This window comes from Ictidomys tridecemlineatus, chromosome 5, assembly GCF_052094955.1.
Source record: "Ictidomys tridecemlineatus isolate mIctTri1 chromosome 5, mIctTri1.hap1, whole genome shotgun sequence".
In the NCBI taxonomy this organism is placed as follows: Eukaryota; Metazoa; Chordata; class Mammalia; order Rodentia; family Sciuridae; genus Ictidomys; species Ictidomys tridecemlineatus.
The window spans coordinates 63043921-63063183 of record NC_135481.1 but is presented as its reverse complement, the minus strand read 5'-3'; the positions used below and the strand labels follow the sequence as shown (position 1 = coordinate 63063183).

At 39.1% G+C, this 19263-nt stretch overlaps 1 protein-coding gene across 4 annotated transcripts in view; it reads right to left on the bottom strand.

Moving 5' to 3' along the window:
- Rad51b (RAD51 paralog B) overlaps positions 1–19263 on the bottom strand; it is a 564635-nt gene that overhangs the window by 34495 nt on the left and 510877 nt on the right. For all 4 annotated transcript variants that reach the window (XM_040274672.2, XM_040274671.2, XM_013357493.4 and 1 more), the window contains one exon: positions 11298–11401. In XM_040274672.2, coding sequence (XP_040130606.1) covers positions 11298–11401 — 104 coding nt within the window. The remainder of the gene's footprint in view (positions 1–11297; positions 11402–19263) is intronic.

The following is a 19263-nucleotide window of genomic DNA, read 5'->3' as shown; positions in this document are numbered from 1 at the left end:
CAAATATGAGAGAACAGTTTGGCATAAGCACAGCTGTTGAAGGGTTAGGGGCCATGTTGACCCTGATAAACCTTTCTGTTTTAAGGAAGAACCAGTAAAAGAACATGGAACTATCAGAAGTTTTCCCATTTCACTAGCCATTGACTGAGTCTTCACTAGGGCACTGGAGTAGTACTTTCAGAGAACAGAGAATTCAGAAAAGATTTAGAGGAAAACTCCAATATTTGTTGCTATATGGGAAAGTGAATTTGCAAGGAAAAAGTAAAGGCATAGATATTATTAATATGTCATTCTCTATCATTCACAAAGGAAGGGATATATCTCTGGGGTACACCATGATACTTCCTAGGCCCTGCTGCTTTTCACTGGAGGAGACCTGGACAGACAAGCACAGGTCTGCCACACTGTGGGCAAGACTCCATAGAGATTCTCTCTTCTTTGACAGAAAATGGGAGAACACTGAAACCAAACCCATTACATGAAAAGACATTGACTAGAAAGGCCAGAGCTTGGAAGCTGAGGGAGGAAGGGCTAGGATGTATAGCTGAATGGCAAGAGTCAGGGGACCAAGTTCTGTGGAGCCCATTCTTTCTTGAGAGGGTTCTGTTGCCATACAGAGCTACACAGTTATAGTTATAACTAATGATTATTTAACAGAGATTGAAACAGTTCTCAGGACAACAGGGCATTCCACTCGTTGAAGGAGGCATTCTACCTAATATTAGGAGCCTACTACCCCATAGTTTAAAAGGAGAAATTATCTCCAAGTCATATGCATAAATAACCTTATATTAAGATGGGACTTGTGTCAGATAAAAGTTAAGAACCCAGGGATGTTGAATAGGGAGTGTATGTATGTGACTGGGGTGGGGATGGGGGCAAAGGAGAAGGAAATTCTGTCTTTGCTACCTTAAAAGTCATGTGATTTAGAGCAAAAATTTAAAGCTCTATAAACTTCAATGTAGTCATCTATAAAGCATACCTATTAATACCTACCTCATAGAGTTGTTGTGAGGCTTGAACAAGAAAGTGCCCATAAAGTACTTGGCAGAGTAATTGGCACAAAGGAAACTCTCAATAAATGCTTGGTAGACAAAGAAAAGCAACCAGAGGGCCAGGGCTGTGGGGACTTTGGGTAGATTGTTCCCAATTCTTCTCAGATACAGCAGGCGCCTTGATTATAAGTTTCTAGTTTGTAAAGATGTGTTTCTTCCTGGAAGTTTGACACTCTGAGAAGAATTTGGTGAGTGTGTGTGGATCATAATCCCAGCTCAATCTCTCATTGCCAACTTTGAAAGGAGGGTTGAGAAAATAAGCAGTGGAGGACAACCAGTGCAGCTTGGCTCTCCAAAGGTGTTCTCAAAATCATAGTCCCTTAGGTAACAATAAAACAGGAGTCCAAGACTCAAAAGCACACATGGTCTTTGTCCAAGATGCCAGAACTCTAACATTCTGCCAAGCCAAGAAGGGAAACTTCCAGAAAAAGACCCTAAGTGGAAAAACCTCTGTTTCAAGCATTTTAACTTGAAGGCAGTTGCCAGGAACCACTGGGGACAGGGAGCTGGGCAAAAGGGTAGGAGGAAGGTTAATGGGGAGAAGGAGTAAGTCAATTCTATGCGAAGTGAAAACTTCAGATTATTTAGACCAGGAGAAATCAGGAAAGCCCAGTGACTTCTATTGCATTTGACAATCAATCATGCATTGGACAATATAAAACATATCATAAAATGTCATGGTACATAATAGATCTTACACAAATTCAAATTGAATACTTTTATTTGATTCATTTTCTTTCACACTTCCATTCTTTGTCTGCATCCCCTGCCCCTAACTTCATAAGCTATTAAGATGCTAGAAGGGCCTGAAGCCCCACAACTCTACCCATTGCCCATCAATGACCTTGAGAAAGGACTAGAAATGCACACCAGTATTGTACTGTGTTGTGCACCCTCCAGCCTCAGGAGAGAAGCAGAGACCACAGTCTTAGGCTATGCACTGCCTTACCATCAGGATTCTTTCCCAGGAACAATAGCCAGAACATAGTGCTCTAAGCCAGACCTACCTTGGCCCCATGTGTGACAAGCTGTGCTTTTCAAATCACATACACAGACAGAGCAAAGAGCATTTCTGGATCACAGTCACATGACAGGAGTATTTCCAAGTCAAACAAAGCCAAGAACCAAAGAAAAAACAAGCAGCAGCTCATTGTCTCCTTCCTTTCATGTCCCTGTCCTGCAGTAGGGGATGCCGTTTTCATATGTAACTTAGTAAGCTTTGCAGGTAAACTAAATGACATTCTAGATCTAGTCATCTTTGGGGAGAAGGCAGAGAGAAAGATAGTAAGGATCAAGCCAAAAGAATCGTTAAGACTTCATTTCCTAGCACCTCATTTTATTTTTAAAAAGATTAAAAGAACAACAACAAAATCCCATTACATCTTAGAGAACATGGTATATGGCAAAAAGAACTTGGGCTCTGAAGCTATACTAACTTAGATGCAAACCTTGATACTACTATTGACAACAAGATTTTTTTTTTTCTTTCTTTCTTTTTTTTTTTTTTAAAATCTTTCAGCCTGGTTTCTCTATCTGTAAAAATAAAGATAAGGTGTCTGGGAAGGGTGTTGTAGGGATTAACGGAAACAATACCTGTGAAAGTCTCACCTGCCACCCTGTAAGCACTCAATAAAGGCTAATTCCATTCCATCCCCAGAAAATAAAGAGGGCTCTAAATTTGTATTGCCTGGAGTACTGGTATCAGGAAATATTCTTCACTACTAACCAATGGACACTGAGATAGTAGGAAATGGGTCGCACACAAGTGGCCTCCTGCCTCCTTTCCTCTGTCTTGCTCTGCCTTTTCAAATAAAGATGCACAGACTCAAAGATGTGATTACCACAAAGTTTCTCCAAAAGACCACAAAACTCTGGTTCTCCTGAATCATGGCATATCTTGAGCTTATTAAAATGGGCAATTGGAATCTCAGGGTTTAAGGGTGCTACTCCATGAACTCAAATGACATTTGTAGGAGACCAGCAGCCATGTTGTCTATAAGAAAAGTCACTTGATTGGGAAGTTTATGCTCACTGTGAATTCAACCTGGAAAAAGTTACTTAGTCACATGAATGGACTCAAGAATTTTAAGTTGACTTTTATCTTGAAATACATTCCAATTGGGGTGAGATAGGACTTTTTTTAAAAAAAAAATTTCTGCAGACTTCTGCAAAATCTTTTTTTATGAGCTACTGAAAGTCTTAAGGGATACAAAAATCACATCACCTGCAAACCCAGTAATTTGGTTGGGTTTGGGAACTTTTTTTGCCCAGAGTCTTCCTACTATTGCTCCTACTATCATCAGATAAAGTGAAAATAGCAACAGGTTAGGAACTGGGAGAAGTGAATTCCAATTCCATTTTTTCTACTTACTAACTGTCTGATCCTGAGTAAATCATTTAACTCCAACTGTTTACCCCCATCTGTAAAATGAAGGGGTTAATAGATTACAGAATAGATTATAGGACTAAGGACCAACCATCCACATGAGAATTACCCTAAGTGCTAAAAACTGCAGATTCTGGGCTTGTCCCTACTCTTACTGAATTCATCATTGGAGGCAGGACAGGGGATCTCTTTAGACAAGAGTCCCTGGGTTAGGAGATCACTAGGAGGTATCTCAAACGGGATACTGTTATTCTAAAAGTTCTTATAGTAGTGAAAGTGCTGATTTGTTTGAAAGTCGGTTCATAGTTTATGCAGTTATTGAACCCTTCTTCACTTTTTACTTTCCCAATCAACAACTTGCCCCATTTTCTTTTCATTCATAGCTAAAGAATCAAGGCTAAAATACAGCATCCTGTCCAACTGTTATTCCCAAATGAGCCAAATACTTTTCACTGTCCTTGACTCTCAGGTCACTGCCTTGTTCAAGAGATCTTGTAGTGTTTCCCACTGCAAACATTTTTATTTCTTAGCCAGACAAATAGGGTCCTCCATTTTGTTCCAAAGCCCTGTGTCTCTTCTACTTCTTTCAACAGCTCAGATTTCTCTAAAGATCTCTCATGCAGGTATTTGGCCTAGTTTACTTAGCAAGTTAGAGCTGGGAGGATCATAGCATAAGGAGATTTGGAACCAACAGTATGTAAAAATAAAATTAATCAGAGCTGGAAGAGAATGACTAAGATGGTGAAATGAGTTGCTCATTTCAGGGGAAATCACTTTTCAAACACTTGTGAGTAGACCTGTCATTTGATCCCTGATGGTCAGAGATCGTGATCCTAAGGACAGAAATAAGGACATGTAATAAGTCTGTCATAAAAATAAACATATTCACTTTAAATACATTAATCCATATGTTCTTTATTCACAGATCCATCTGTCCTGCTTTTTGATGTTAAAGTGTCTATTTTTTTTTCCCCTTTTTGAAATGGAGGCAACTTTTTTTTTTTTTTTTTTGTGGTGCTGGGGATTGAACCCAGGGCCTTGTGCATGCAAGGCAAGCACTCTACCAACTGCGCTATATCCCCAGCCTGGTAACCTTTAATTTTATAACCTTTCAATAAAAATGTTTTGCTTTTATTTTTATTTAAACTTTTCTTGGTCCCCAAGGGATCAAACTCTCCTAATAAAGACTGACTCTCTCTGGTGAAGGAACATATTCTATCACAGCTGAAGCATCAGAAGAGAGACCCCCAGCTGAGGCAAGGGAGGAATTGTACCTATGTATTTTCAAATACACCTTTCTTAAGAAATAACTCTCTTGGGCTAGGGATGTAGCTCAGTGGTAGGGCATTTGCCTTATATTCACGAGGCCTTGAGTTCAATTCCCAGTACTGCAAAAAAGTTTTTTAAAAAATGATCTGTTTGTTTACTGAATTTTACTGAAGCCCATTCAGAAATGATGATTTCATGGGCACATGGACTTTTTTAAAAGGGAGCCCCATTGAATTCATTTGTAGGTGGTAGGAAAGATATAGATATTCTTGTCTCAAATGTAGAGATAGAAACAGGAGTGTTGTCCCTTCTCTGATGCAGCCCATCTTATGCTCTGCTGAGTTACCGACTCACTGCATTCATTTGTGGTTGCTACATGCTTGTCTGGTGGGATTTCCTCAGATTTCAATACATTTGCCTGGTGACCTAAGAAAAGAATCCTTTCAAAGTCACCTTTTTCCCAATCTGTTCAACACCTGTTAGAACACTTCTGATGGAAGAGAGTGGCAGAGGCTTTGATTCTGCACTTAAGCAGATCTGGAAAAAGAAGAAATATTTATACCCAAGGCAATTTACTTGGCTGGGATTCTATGTTCCCTTTGCTATTTCTGCAGATATTTCTTCTTAAAAAGGTTTTTCTTCTATCTCTGCAACACAGCCAAACTCACCTTTGGCTGAATCCAGGTGTGTGCTCTCTCTCTCTTTCTCTCTCTCTCACACACACACATGAATGTGCACATACACCTACACAGAAGTCTCCCTGACTAAAAACAGCAGATGAGCTGGAGGAGAAAACAAGAGCACATGTTGATTTGGAATCATTCTGCTCAGGGAAAGGGATTCATATCTGAGTTAGGGCAACTAAGCCTGATCCCTCTTTAGAGAAACCTGGGAGTAAAGAGACATACAGGGTGGCTTATATCAGGTAAAACATCATCTGTGGTGTCTCTCTTTGGGTGAACATGGGTATAAGCCTGGTATTCCACTCCAAATCTACGTTTCAGCTTACCTGGGAGAAAATTTTAATCATTTTTTCTTTGATTATTCTGTCATTTATTAAGCCTTCCCAACCACAGAAAGGGGAAGTTAAGACTTCTAGAAGATGGCAGCAAAGATTTCTGCCCTTTCTGCCAAAGTCCACATGCCATCTATTTTTGAAAGTGGCTGCAAAACCCTCCCTCCTAGGCTTCAGTCTATGTTTAGGACCCTGGCTCATTTACACAAAGGAATTCCTGTGAAAAGTATTCTTGTGAAAAAACCTGGTTCCCATTCACTCATAGCCCCCAGTAGACTGGTTCTGCATAAACATATTCTTATATTCAGTATTTTTATGCTATTTCTATAGAGATATCTGCTTGTAATTGTCAAGATTTTATGCTAAACTCTTTTATTGACAATTACTAATGCATTAGAGGGACAATTAGACTGTAAAACTCAATTCCTATGGGTAAGAGTGATTCTAAATCAGCAATGTGTCCTTCCTCAAGGGTAGGTTAACAGTCAGGCGTGTAAAAGACTACACACCTGTAATCCTTGTAACTCTGGAAGCTGAAGGATCACAAATTTAAGATCAGCCTGAGCAAGTTAGCAAGCCCCTATCTCAAAATAAAAAAATAAAAGAGAGGCTGGGGCTGTAGTCCCGTGGCAGAGCACTTGCCTAGCATGTGTGGGGCACTGGGTTCAATCCTTAGCACTGCATAAAGAACTAAACAAATAAAGGTATGCTGTCCATCTACAACTATAAAATAAAAAAACATAAGAGGAGCTGGGAATATAGCTCAGTGGTAGAGTGCCCCAGAGTTCAATCCTCAATACCACCCCTCCAACACATAAAGAAAGAAAAGTAGACTGGGTTTACTTATAGATACAAGGAATTTCTTTCTTTTTCTCTGTCAAATAAGCATATCAAATATATAAGTGTTAAGCATTATCCTTACTTCTGAGGGTACATGAATAAAAATTCAGTCATAGACCTGAAGGGGCTCATAATTCAGGGTTTAAATGTTTAAGAATAAAGACAAGTACCAGGTGCAACTTGAGGAAGAAGGGCTGATTAACACTGGGTGTCAGGAAAGTATCCATAGTGATGGTGTTTGAGTCTTTGAAAATACCAAATGGACACCAAGAGGATCAAAGCACCAGAAAATAAAAACTGAATATTTCCAAGATGCAAAACAACCTGAGAGTTTAACAAAAGCCCATGGATACAAGTAAGGATAAGGAGATGGAGGAAGAATGTTGGTCCTATCAGTAATTTACTGGTGTATCTACTTCTTTCAACAGTTCAGATTTCCCCCAAGCGTTCTTTAGCTTCAGGGTGCCTTCTAAATAGAAGATGAAAATATTATTATAAAACCCACTTAAATAAACCTCCTATATGAAAAAGTCAACTCTTTCCAATTTGTTGAAATAGGAGAGATATAATATTTATTTCATCAAGAGGGTGTGAGGCTTAGTTGGGATTAATTTATTTCATTATTCCTTCTAGGGTACTTCAAAATTTATATAATTCCCTTACGTGGTTTGTAGGAATAGACTTCATGAGATTTTGATGAGAAATATTATGAATACTTCATCAGGGTTTTGCATCATTCTTTCAAGTATAAGCTTTTCCCAGTCCCTCCCTCATCACAAGGTACCAAGCTCAATGAGAGCTTCCCAAATGCAAGCCTTGGCTAATCCACTTTCCATGCTGCTGCCTCTTTCAACACTCCAGAACCTTCTTTAATAGTAGGGCCCTCTACCTCCTCTATGCTTAATTCTTGATACTCTTAGAGCATATACTGTTCACATGCTTATGTTTCCCCAAGTAGATTGTGAAGAGCCAGAGGTTATCAATTACCTTTCTTTGTCCTTTGATTTTCTAGCATCTTATACAAGAACTAGCAGACAAGAAAGGATTAAATAAAGTTTTATCAAGTGAATGAGTGCTCAAACCCTTTGCTCTGGTTACAAGGTAAAACCCAGCCTGTGGCACCTGAGGATGTGTCACTTTCCTAATTTTCTTTTGGTTATTCATCTGCCCAGCATGTCCCCTTTCTGATGAACTATGGACATCTATTATTTAAGGCAGGGGTTCTCAACCTTGGCTGCACATTGCAATCACTTAAGCTAGCCTTATAAATAAAATGAACATTGATGCATGGACTCCTACCCCATCCCTGGCAGAAATTTAAATTTCATTGGTCAGGGTGGGGCCCAGGTATTAGTATTTTATAAATGCTTCTGTGATGAGTCTGAAATGCAGTGGGGTTTGAGATTCCCTTGGTTTAAGGTGATACTCAGGTCCCACCTTCTAGAAAGACTCAAGGTGTCTTTGATAGTTTCACCTTCCTTAGGATTCAAAGTATGTACTTTTTTTAACCATTCATTAGATAAAAAATAAAATGCTGCCTTGTGACTATATTTCAGTATTTCTTAAGTTCTTTAACTCCTGTACTGTATTTGGTTGTTCATGAGTCTGTATATATGTATCGTCTTCGTCCCTATGCTGGAAGCAACTTGAGGGCCAGAACTGTGTCTTCTCCTTCCTTCCACCCCATGCCATGCACATCATGGATCCAGATATATTTTTGATGATTTAAAACAATTGCAACAACAACAACAAAACTAGTAGAGGCCACTTTAATGCTACTCTAAGGACATGTCTTTGATAAGAATAAAAATGTTGCAAAAAGGGTGAGGCAGGATTGAAGCAGAGTAGGAAAATGGTAAATGAAAGTCCAATGGGAAAAAAGGCTAAATTAATCCAAAAGAAAATGCTTCCCAGTTTCTCAAGGGGGTTTTTCCAAATACTGAAGCAGATAAACAAGAGAATTAACTTGGCTTGTGACCTGATAAGGAGACTTCATTTTTAGTTATATAATTTTACACAGTTTCCAGGGTGTAAAGAAAAAAATCAGCCAGGGAGGACTCCTTCCCTTGGACTATTCAATTCAGCTCTTGGGTTAATCAGATTGAAGATTGTTCAGCTTGACCTGACCTCCTTCCAGGCCCTGTGATCCCAGACTAAGCCTCACATTGAAGAGCCCTGGTGTAGAGCTCAATGTCATAGAAACGGGATGAAACATAATCCTTATTCCATAACCTTGATCTCTTGGTGTAGCAACTTCTGCTTGTGGACTAAAAAAACTCCAAGAAACAGAAAATTATATTTGATATCTTCTCCAAGTTGCTGGTGTCCCACAGGTATGACTGTTCTATAATGACCAGGCACACTTTTCAAGGAAATAGAATCATAAGAAAATATTATTTGGTGTTATTACCTGAAAGCCTGGCTTTAAAGTATTATTTGTGCACATATCACTGAAAAGGCTTATCTTCACGTGGCTTCAGTACTGGTCATGAAGTAAGACCACAGGAAAGCCTCACGGAATCACTAAGCCTGCCCTCTGCTGAGGCAAGATAAGGTCATCAGGCAGAGACATGTTTTTTACATCAAATTTTATTCTAGTTATTGGGTCACAAATTGAACAACTCATTCCCCAAAGCATGCTTATTTCTATAGTGTAGTTAAATGTATGTTCTTTTGCTTGGTTTGTCATTTTTACACTGGTGATATTTAACATTAATTGTTAATTATTGTTTGAAAATATGATTCAAAGGCATTTAAGTCTACCCCTGATTGATTAGTGATGATAGTACAAGTTGTCCTTCATAGATTAAGATAACATCACTGACCCGTCTAATAGGATATGAGTTGATGACTGTCACTGATCCAGCCACACTTTGCCCCTAGTTCTTCTTGTGACCAGTGGCCTGCATTTGACCTTATCAACCAAGAGCAAAGAGCCACCAAAATCCTCCTGTTACCAAAGAAATGCAAAATAATAGCATTTGTCCTCCCAGCCACTTCCTGTTGACACTGACAAAATGTAAAGGACTGGATTTTTTAGTTATTACAAGGAAACGACAAATGTGGCTCTAACTTGAAAATTCTAACTGGAATTAGTAAAACTAGGATCTAGGAGCCTCGAATTCATGATACTGTATATAACAGACCAAATCACAAATTCAGGGTGTATTACAGAAAGAATGTCCAATAAAATCTAAAACAGATTTGGAGGAAAAAATAAACAAACAAACCCACAGGCATAAACTATAGGCTTTTAAGAAGTGGGTAAAAGATTCATGAAAATGAATGAATCAACACTGATTCACAAGGAATTTTGCTTCCTCTAATGCAATTTAGATAGAAATACTTGACAGTCCTTAGTGATATCTCTGATAGCTGCAAACAAAGTTTACGTATCATGATTTACTATCTAGGGTACAAACCAAAGGTCATTAGGTTCTCCAGGAATATTTTTGGGTATGTTCCACCAGGAAGAGAAGTGATGGAGCCCAGGATACCAGAATCACTGGGGGAAAGGTATCATTGAGGTAATGAGCATGCCAGGGCCTGAGAACATAAGAATGCTTCCTGAACAGAAATAAGTCCATCTATCTTCTCAGAACAGGGCTGACCTAGTCACCAAGCTGGAATGTTATTTACACAATCCCAAGAAGACCTAGAATCCTCTGTTCTGTAACCAGGGCATTCATAAAGTTATGTCTGGAACAGGCAAAGACTCATGTCTGTTTTTCATAATTCCTGTCTCCTTGAAAAAGAGCCAATTTACCTAATGCAGGTAAAGGTAACAACACCCTACCTCCCATGTCCAGAAAGGACCACCAGATGTGATAGTTCATATTCTTTAATTAATAACCTGAATATGCCATATACTTAGCAAGTTGGGCAAATCTGGCTTCTGAATTCTGCCCTATTCAAAACAACCTTTTTCTTTCTGCGTACAGAAGAGATTGTGATTAAATCTGGTGACATAGCAGGATAAAGTCAAGGTAAAACATTAGAAAAAGAATTTCCTGATTATGAAAAACATCAGGCTATGGTATTCCTTTCTCTGGAGTATGAGAGAAGATAGAAAAAGTGGTAGACAGTATAGCTTTCTGGATGGAAGTGGGGCATTCTCACTTGGGGCCAGGATAGAAACTGTAAATAGGGAGCTCTGAGGAAGTCATTATCCTTTCCAAGGTCTCTCTGGCACCATTCAGTACTTTACACTACAGGCTTATGTAGTAATGTAAAAGTACCAGGATCTGGGGAAAAGTTCATTCACTTAGCAGGATCTATTTGGGCTAAAGTTCTCTCTCTCTCTCTCTCTCTCTCTCTCTCTCTCTCTCTCTATATATATATATATATATATATATATATATATATATACACATATATATATATATATATATACACACACACACACATATCTCACATATATGATAATCTCACTAAAAGCACAGTTAATATTTAATTAACAGACAAATTATCTAGAGGTGTGGTTCTTGGTTATTGCAAATATCTGGGGACATGCTAACTTCCTGTGATTTATTCTTACATTGTTTTCCAGTATGTGACTACTGCCCTCACTTCACTATAACTACCAATGAGTAAGCAAGGTTTCTCAATGCACTCTTGCCAGTGTTGACCCAGGATGGACAAAGTAGCCATCACTTTCAGAAGATGCTCTGATTTCTCAGTACATCTTGTTTTCTAACCTTGACAATGAAGAGAACACTGACAAAGAACTCACCTGTCTTCTCTCTGAATCAAGGGACCGGAGAATCAGCCTAGTGTTCACACTGTGACTCCAAGTGTTTCCTAGGGCGGCAATTACACAGCTGGATTCAGAAAAGCCTGAAATGAGATGGCAAAACCATGCTTATGAATCCCCTTTCTTCAAATAGTATTTTACATAAAAAATGTCCAATTAGTACTTGTTGCTTAGACAGTACTCAGAGGCTTGGTTCATCACCACAGAAGTCAATAAATTAGAACAGGAGGACGTGGTTAAGAAGCTTGAGACTGAAAATAAAAACTAGCATGTGTTTCCTTCAGCCTCTGTGAAAGTGACCACCACTGGGCCAAACAATAGCAGTTATATGCCAATGAGCTTGCACTGCAAAGCAGCTTGGAGCCATTGCTAATAATCAATCAAGCTCCCCAACATTCATGGCAGAAAAGCATTAAGAGCCAGTATGAAATAGTTTAATTTAATAGAGTTAGAGTTTTTTTTAGCTTGATAAAAATCTTAACTTAATTTTTCTTATCAAATAGAAAAAAATGGCAGCATATACACATAGAATTCCTTTGCCCTCCTACCCACTGTACACATATACACACCCAGAAGGGGAATCTGGAAGATCGACATTTCACTTCTAGTCTATTTTAGACAGCCCTATTCCAAGAGAAACATGCTTTTAACTTCTAAGACTTTCCTTTTAGGGAGAGGATCTGAAGTAAACTTCATCTGAGTTCCACGTCTACTCCAACTTGCACTAAATGACTCTCTTCCATCTCTAGTTTCACTGATTACTCTTGACATGACAAGAAGAAAACCATTTCCACTCCTTTCCCATCTTCTTCCACAGGGGAAATTCTCCAAGTCCCACCACAAGAAGCCACCTCCACTAACATGTCTGGTGCATCCTGAGGTCTCCTCTGAACTCTCTTGCCCTCTTTGGCCCTTGGGCCATGGCAGGAATCCTGGCCTGGGGCCATGGATGTTACACATTTCTCCTGCCTCATATCTTCCAGATAGCATTTCTTTTCAGCAAGGAGACTAAGGCAGAGAGACTGAAGTCCACTGAAATATCTAAAATAAAATTAGGCCTTAGTGTCTCATTTTTATCCCCTGCTTGCATCATCTGATATGTACCCTCAGTATGGAATAGGAATTGGTCCTTTTTCCAAGCAAGATATCCTTCAGGGTAGTCTGTCAATTGCACATGGCCTTAATTGTCTGGGTCCAAATGCTACAGTGGATAAATGCCATTCAGTGGCTATTAGCTGGAGGCAACTTTGTTGGAAATGTCTAATTGAGAGTGCTAGGGGCATCTAGAAAGTAGAGACTGTTGAAGCCATTAAATATCCTGGGCAGTCCCATGACAAAGAATTATCCAGCCCCAAATAGAACAATACTAGGTTGAGAACCCCTGGGTTAGATAATACCAGTCACATACATCTTTCCTAGTTCAAGCAGGTCCAGGTATAATTAAGATGGAAATCAATAACATTTCTCAACAAATGGAGATTTTACCTTGAAGGAGAATTTACTATAGGAAAGAATAAGGGGTAGCTTTGGATCACCACGGACACTATTCAAAACATGCACAAACTAATGTGAACACAAATAATGTTCACATTTGATCTGCCCCATTCCCCTATTTAAAATCCTCAGTAATGCTCTATGCCTAAGGATAAAATGTCTACTCCTGAACAATGCATTCTGGGCACTTCATCATTTGCCTCCCTCTCTAAGGTCTATCACTGAATGGTTCACTGTGACCTCTTGACTTCTTTGTCCCATCCTCCTTGACCTCTTGTCAGCAGCTGATAGAGCATCCACTCTACCAGCCTTCTCTGCTTCTCCTTTTACATGTTGATTACTTCTTTTCGTGCCCTGTCTTTTTCTCCCTCTCTTCTTAGCTGTGGTGGACCTCAGGAAGCTCGGGAGACCAGATTTTTTCCCCTAATACCAAATGCCTTCAGTGGCTAAGAAGGTAAAGGTAATATATGTACATTAGTAAAGAGCCCAGATGTCGATCAATTAATATGTAAAGGTCTGTATTACCATGAAGAGAGGTACTCCCTTCTATTCTTTTTGAAATATACAGTCTACCTTTCATTTTCCGCTTCTTGATAAGGACAATTTTTTTCTGCTATAGGAAAGTCAACACTTCAGGGGCAATAGCAATTATATTTGCATTTTAAAAAGTAGCTTTATATGTGTGAGATAATTCACACATCATAAAATTCACCCATGTGAAATGTACAGTTCATTGGCTTTTACTGTACTCAAAGTATCATTCGACAATCACCACAATCAACTTCAGAACATTTCATCAGCTCCAAAAGAAATCCCACATCCTTTAACCACTGTCCTGGGCACCCCATCCTTTGTCCCCAGCTCCAGGCAACCGTTAATCTACTTTTTATCTCTATAGACATCAAGGGACTTTTAATCTTGGAATATCAGGGAGGTGAATGGGAATGGGAACTGTGGTGAGAATGCATCCAGGATCTCCAGGGGCAGCCTCTGTTGTCATGTAGCAATGCAGTTCATAATTAACCACACCTTTTGATGTTTTTAAAAGAGAAGCCAGAAAACGATATTTTATGTAAAATTTCCTGATTTTTAAAATGTTAGCTTAATCTTAAAATTTTTGAGTTTTTAAGAACACACAAACATACTTGTGAGCCAGATAGTCTTGTTCTCATCAAGCTAGCAATGTCTGCTCCATACAGCATAATCTCACTGTTGACAAGTCCTGTGCAGGTGATTTCTAAGAATCTGTTTCAACCTCTGACTTGTCCCAGCACCTGTTCTCCATTTTCAACCACAAGAACTGCAAGTTGGACATATGAATTTTAGACTATCATTTCAATATCTTCAAAGCAAGCTCATAACTTCCAATATAAATGTACTCTTCCTTTTCTGTTGTTTTCTTCAGTCTTCCAATTACTTGTTTGAAACTTCAGTTTAAGTTTTATGTTTCTTTCTCTCCTATGCTTTTTACTTCAATAATGCTCACATTTGATCTGTCCCATTCCCCTATTTAAAATCCTCAGTAATGCTCTATGCCTGAGGATAAAATGTCTACTCCTGTACAATGTATTCTGGGCACTTCATCATTTGCCTCCCTCTCTCTGGCCTCATCTCTCTAAGGTCTATCACTGAATGGTTCACTGTGACCTCCTGTGAAGTCCTATTGATTTATCTGATTTATTTCACCTACATCCACCTCCTACCTTCCATCCCTCCTACTCCAATCTTGGACCCACGTTAGTTTCTACCTAAGAATGACCAGGTTAGATTTCTACCTGGTGTTCTTGCTGCTGTCAGCTTCTCCATACTGAAGACAATCCTCTATTTTCCTCCCTGATGACCATGGATAATTCCCCCAATTGAAGATGTTTTCAAGCATGCATAAGCACACTACTGTGCCACTTAAAACCAATATGCTCAAAAACTTTCAATGGCTCCCAAATGACTTCAAAGAATTTTAAGTTCCTAAGATGGACATTCAAGGGCCTTCACCCTGTGCTCAACCTGCCTTTTGTGCTTCTTTTCACTCCACTTCACATAGCCTTTGCTCCAATTTAATCACCCCAATTCCCCTCTTTGTCTGGAATGCTCCTACATTCACATGTCCAAGACCTACCCTGCCTGCAATGCCACAGTCCACGTGCTGACTTCTCTTATTGTTAGAGAAATAATGTCTTCTTCCTCTAAACTTCCATAATAATTTACTTCACTCTTTGAATTGGGCACATTCTATCATGATATAATATTTGTGTGCTTTTCTTATCACCCTTAGTATATATTTTAAAAGGGTTAGATGTATTTCTAATTTATACCAGCATGCCTGACTGAATGCAAAACATGAGACCCAGAGGATGCTTAAAGAGTGATTAAATCACTAATAGGTTATTTCAATAAACTTTGAGCCATCTTATATACTTGTTATAGCAGTGCATTAAATTATTAATCCTATCTTGCTTAAGTTATCAGATTTAACTTTTACAAGCAAACTCGAGAAGCAAGTTGCTTATAATGTCTGCTAAGGGATAGGATAATGAGAGGCTAAGCTTTAAAGTTTGCCAAGAAAAAGCTACATGTGAATAATTAGGAGTTGTTAATTGGTTAGGCACTCTTTTTTTTTTTTTTAAATAAATCCTTTATTCTTTTTTTTTTTTAAGAGAGAGTGAGAGAGGAGAGAGAGAGAGAGAGAGAATTTTTAATATTTATTTTTTAGTTCTCGGCGGACACAACATCTTTGTTGGTATGTGGTGCTGAGGATCGATCCCGGGCCGCTAGGCACTCTTTTTTTTAGATAAACTGGAGGAGATTCCTGGGTCTAAAGGAAGACACAGGATGTTTTTAGTGGTCAAAGCTGCATTTGGGCGAGTAGCAAGTATTTAAAGAACTCCATGACACTAAACCAATTAAAGCAGCATAAAAAGTACAATATACTTAACTCCTCAACAGGTTAACTCAGGTCCCAACTATGGGCCATGAGTGCAAATGACCATAGAAGCATTTCCAATGAAAACTGAGTAAGATTGAGATGTATCTCCAGGAGTCCTTACAAATATCATGCCACTGTAAGAGTAACAGCAGCAAGGCCTTGAAAGTTAATGATGCTAAAGACAATGTTTTTAAAAGTACTATACACTGGGCACTGTGAAAGCCTTTTTATCAGGGGCTTACATACTGTTTGAGTTTCATATCTTACATCTTTTTTGATCTTCATAGCAACCCTGTGAGATAGATAATGTTATTCCTATTGACAGGCTGAGGCTTTAAGAATTAAGTCACTCCTTCAAGGTTACATGGCTGGTTAAATCTTAACCACTACTCCTAATTGCCTTATCCAGGCTCATTATGTCTCTTAAGTCAAATATCCTGTTATTGTGCTAAGTCAATGGGGGCCTTAGGGAGGACTTGGAGAGCTCAAAGGCCCATCTCTTTGGATGACACTGGCAGAAGTATGTTGTGAGCATCTTATCACTCATCTGAACTCTGAATGTCACTAGGGCTTCACACTCAGCTTCCTCTGTTCTGATGTACTTTGATAACCTAGGGCAAGAGGTTTCCAGAAAGATAGCACATGTCCTGGCTCTGCAAGTTATTTAACCTTGCTCAGTTGGCCCTGTGGCTGGATTCACGCAAATCAGGTGGCCTGGAACTGACCCTCCCTGTCAGAGGCTTAAAATCTGATCAAGACTGGGAAGATACTTCACTTACAAGGGCCTTTAATGTAGGAAAACTATTGGAAGTGATTATGGAGGTGGGGTCACTTGAGATTGGGAGATGGAGAAGCTGTCAGTTATTATAAATGTGTACCCTTATTTTCAACCAGAAAGCTTAGTGGTCTCTTATGTCTGTTGACTTTCTAGCATTCCTATGAGAAGGCTGGTATAAATGACTGTTAATGTTATTTATGAGAAATTTAAGATAGGAGGAATCTGCTTACTGGCTTTTCAGAAAAGGTGATTTCCTGCCCAGTTGACCTAATTGGTCAGGAAACAGATAAGACGAGCATAGAGAAGATTCACTTAAGAGGAAATTCTAAAAACTGGGGTATTTTCTCTCTCCTTTTTGATGATTGTGATATTTAGACCTACCAAGGCAGTATGACTTAATTGTCTGGAATTTGGTTGATTTTAATACAAATTTTTAAAAATAAAGTAAATGAACTAGGCATTGAAAACATCTTATTGGGGGAATTATCCATGGTCACAGAATTGAACCTGCAGAAGCATTTGGGTAAGCTGCATAGAGAAAACCTAATTTATTTACTCTGAAGTCAAGGTTGTCTAAAAAAGACTGTGGGAACATTCATCCCCACTCTCTCAGAGACTCCTTTAGGTAAGTCAAAGCATGTTCTCTTTCTATGATGCTTATCCATCTGTAAAATGTGAATAATAATTGTTGCCTCCAGGCAACCAAAGGTTCTTGGTGACCCTGAGATGGAGATACTTGATATGGTTAAATGACAGGAGCAATGATGACCAAACATGAAAGATGAAAGTCAAGAAGAAAAGAAGTTTAATCACCCTATTCTCTATTTTTTATCCTGCTAATCATTAGGAAAGATAGTAAAGCTTAGTAGTGAAGCAGTTAAAACATGGATTCGCTTTCTAGAATCTTTCATGACTACTATCTTTTGGATTCCATTTCCTACTCTTTTGGAGTAGGAGTTGGTTATGAAGAAAATTTCTCACAAGGCAAGGAGCTGTCTCTTTGCTCTCTACATACAGAGTATAGCCCTGGTGCAATGAGACTGGAGGAGGATAATTAGGTTGTTATGTAGCTTTAACTTTCAAAAAGGGAATGGGCCTCTGGTACCAACCCGTGTCAGTATTCAGAAGGGGCCTGTTGGAGAGCCTGTAATGAGAAAACTCCTTTTCTGAAAACATTTCAATTTATGACTCCTCTCCTAAGCATTTCTGGGAGGTCAGACTGAATCTCTAGTGCATAACAGAAAAGTGTTTGCCCTGTAGCAGAAGGGTCAACTTTAAAAGGATAGACTTTTCCAAGTTAAAAAAACAGTGAAGAAAAACAAAGTAGTGACTCCCAGAATAGGAACAGAGGGGAAGGAAAAGTTCACGGCCTTAGAGGAATGAATATTCTGGATATTTGGTCCCTCCTTTCTCTTTAGATGAAAGGCAACTTATTGAAACTAGAAGAGAAATTTTTTATAAAAAGGGGGATAGGGGATGATCACACTTAAAAATGTTTTCAGGACTAAATAAATCCAGGGAAGGGGTGGTATGTTACCACTGGAACTGACATTCTCTTTCTTATCTCTGTCCTCACATTCTGAAGCATGTTCTATGTAATGCATGAGAGCTGTTGGCTAGCAGGCAGGGCCCTGAAGTTCTATTTTTGACTCAGCTGTGGACTTTTAATGAGACCAGGTGGGAGAAGGAGAGTGGGATATGAAGAACATCAGAGTAGGCCTCAGTAATGACCAGTTATGTTACCTCTCTCAGCCTCAGTTTCCTCATCCATGACAAGAAAGAGTTGTTCAAAATGACCTCGAAAGTTCCTGCCTGGATTACAAATTTTGTCTATGGTACTCTAATGACAAAAAATTAGTTCCTCATTCAGAACCTCCCTTTCCCGGGGAAGTCTGAGAATGCAGTACTCCACAAGTTGTCTTTGAATTGCTACCCAGCCAGTACCCATTTATGGATATATACGGTACCCCTTTTTCTGACAGCAGATTTCTCTCCAGACTAGGGATTTTCTTTGTCTATTCTACCTACTAAAACCTTATGAAGGATAAATATGAACTGGCTAGTGGCCAAGTCCCACCGAAACAACTTCACAATAACAAAGCTTAAGGATGGGAGTCTGAGTGCTAGAGTCCGGATCAGGAGGGGATTATCATCCATTAAATTCAGTTTCTCCTGTTTAAAACCTGGCCCAGGGCAGTTGCTGAGCTTCAGCCTCAGTTTTTCATTGGGGCATTCATTTGAACTGGGGAAGTGACAAAGAATCTTGGTTACTCCTAATAGAAAGATGACCTAGGGGAAACATTTAGATCTGTTTTTCCCAAAATTTCCAAGTAGTCTAAGCTACCCCTGTGGGTCTTGTTCTATTCAATGCAAAAAGACAGAATTTCAGCAACTACAATGGAAGAGGACAAATGGATTATAAAAGAAGGAAGGAGACTGCCTAGGCTAGGCTATTTCTAGAATAAGGATTCAAGGTGACCTACAAGCTCAGTGAGGCCACAGGGCAAAGGTATCAAATAAAAGAGATTGGGATAGGCTCAGACAAATATTCTCCAGCAAAATTAATTTCCTTGGGGGTTTGTAGTTCACTAACTGAACCTGTGAACCAGCTGTACTTAGTGTGCACTCTACTTCCTTGGGTCTCTAAAACTGACAATGGTCTGTAGGTCAAGTTCCAACGGAAGTGATATTTTTGACCTAGCTCTCTATAAATAGAGCACTGGAAAAAACCCATCAGCTGCAATGGCCCA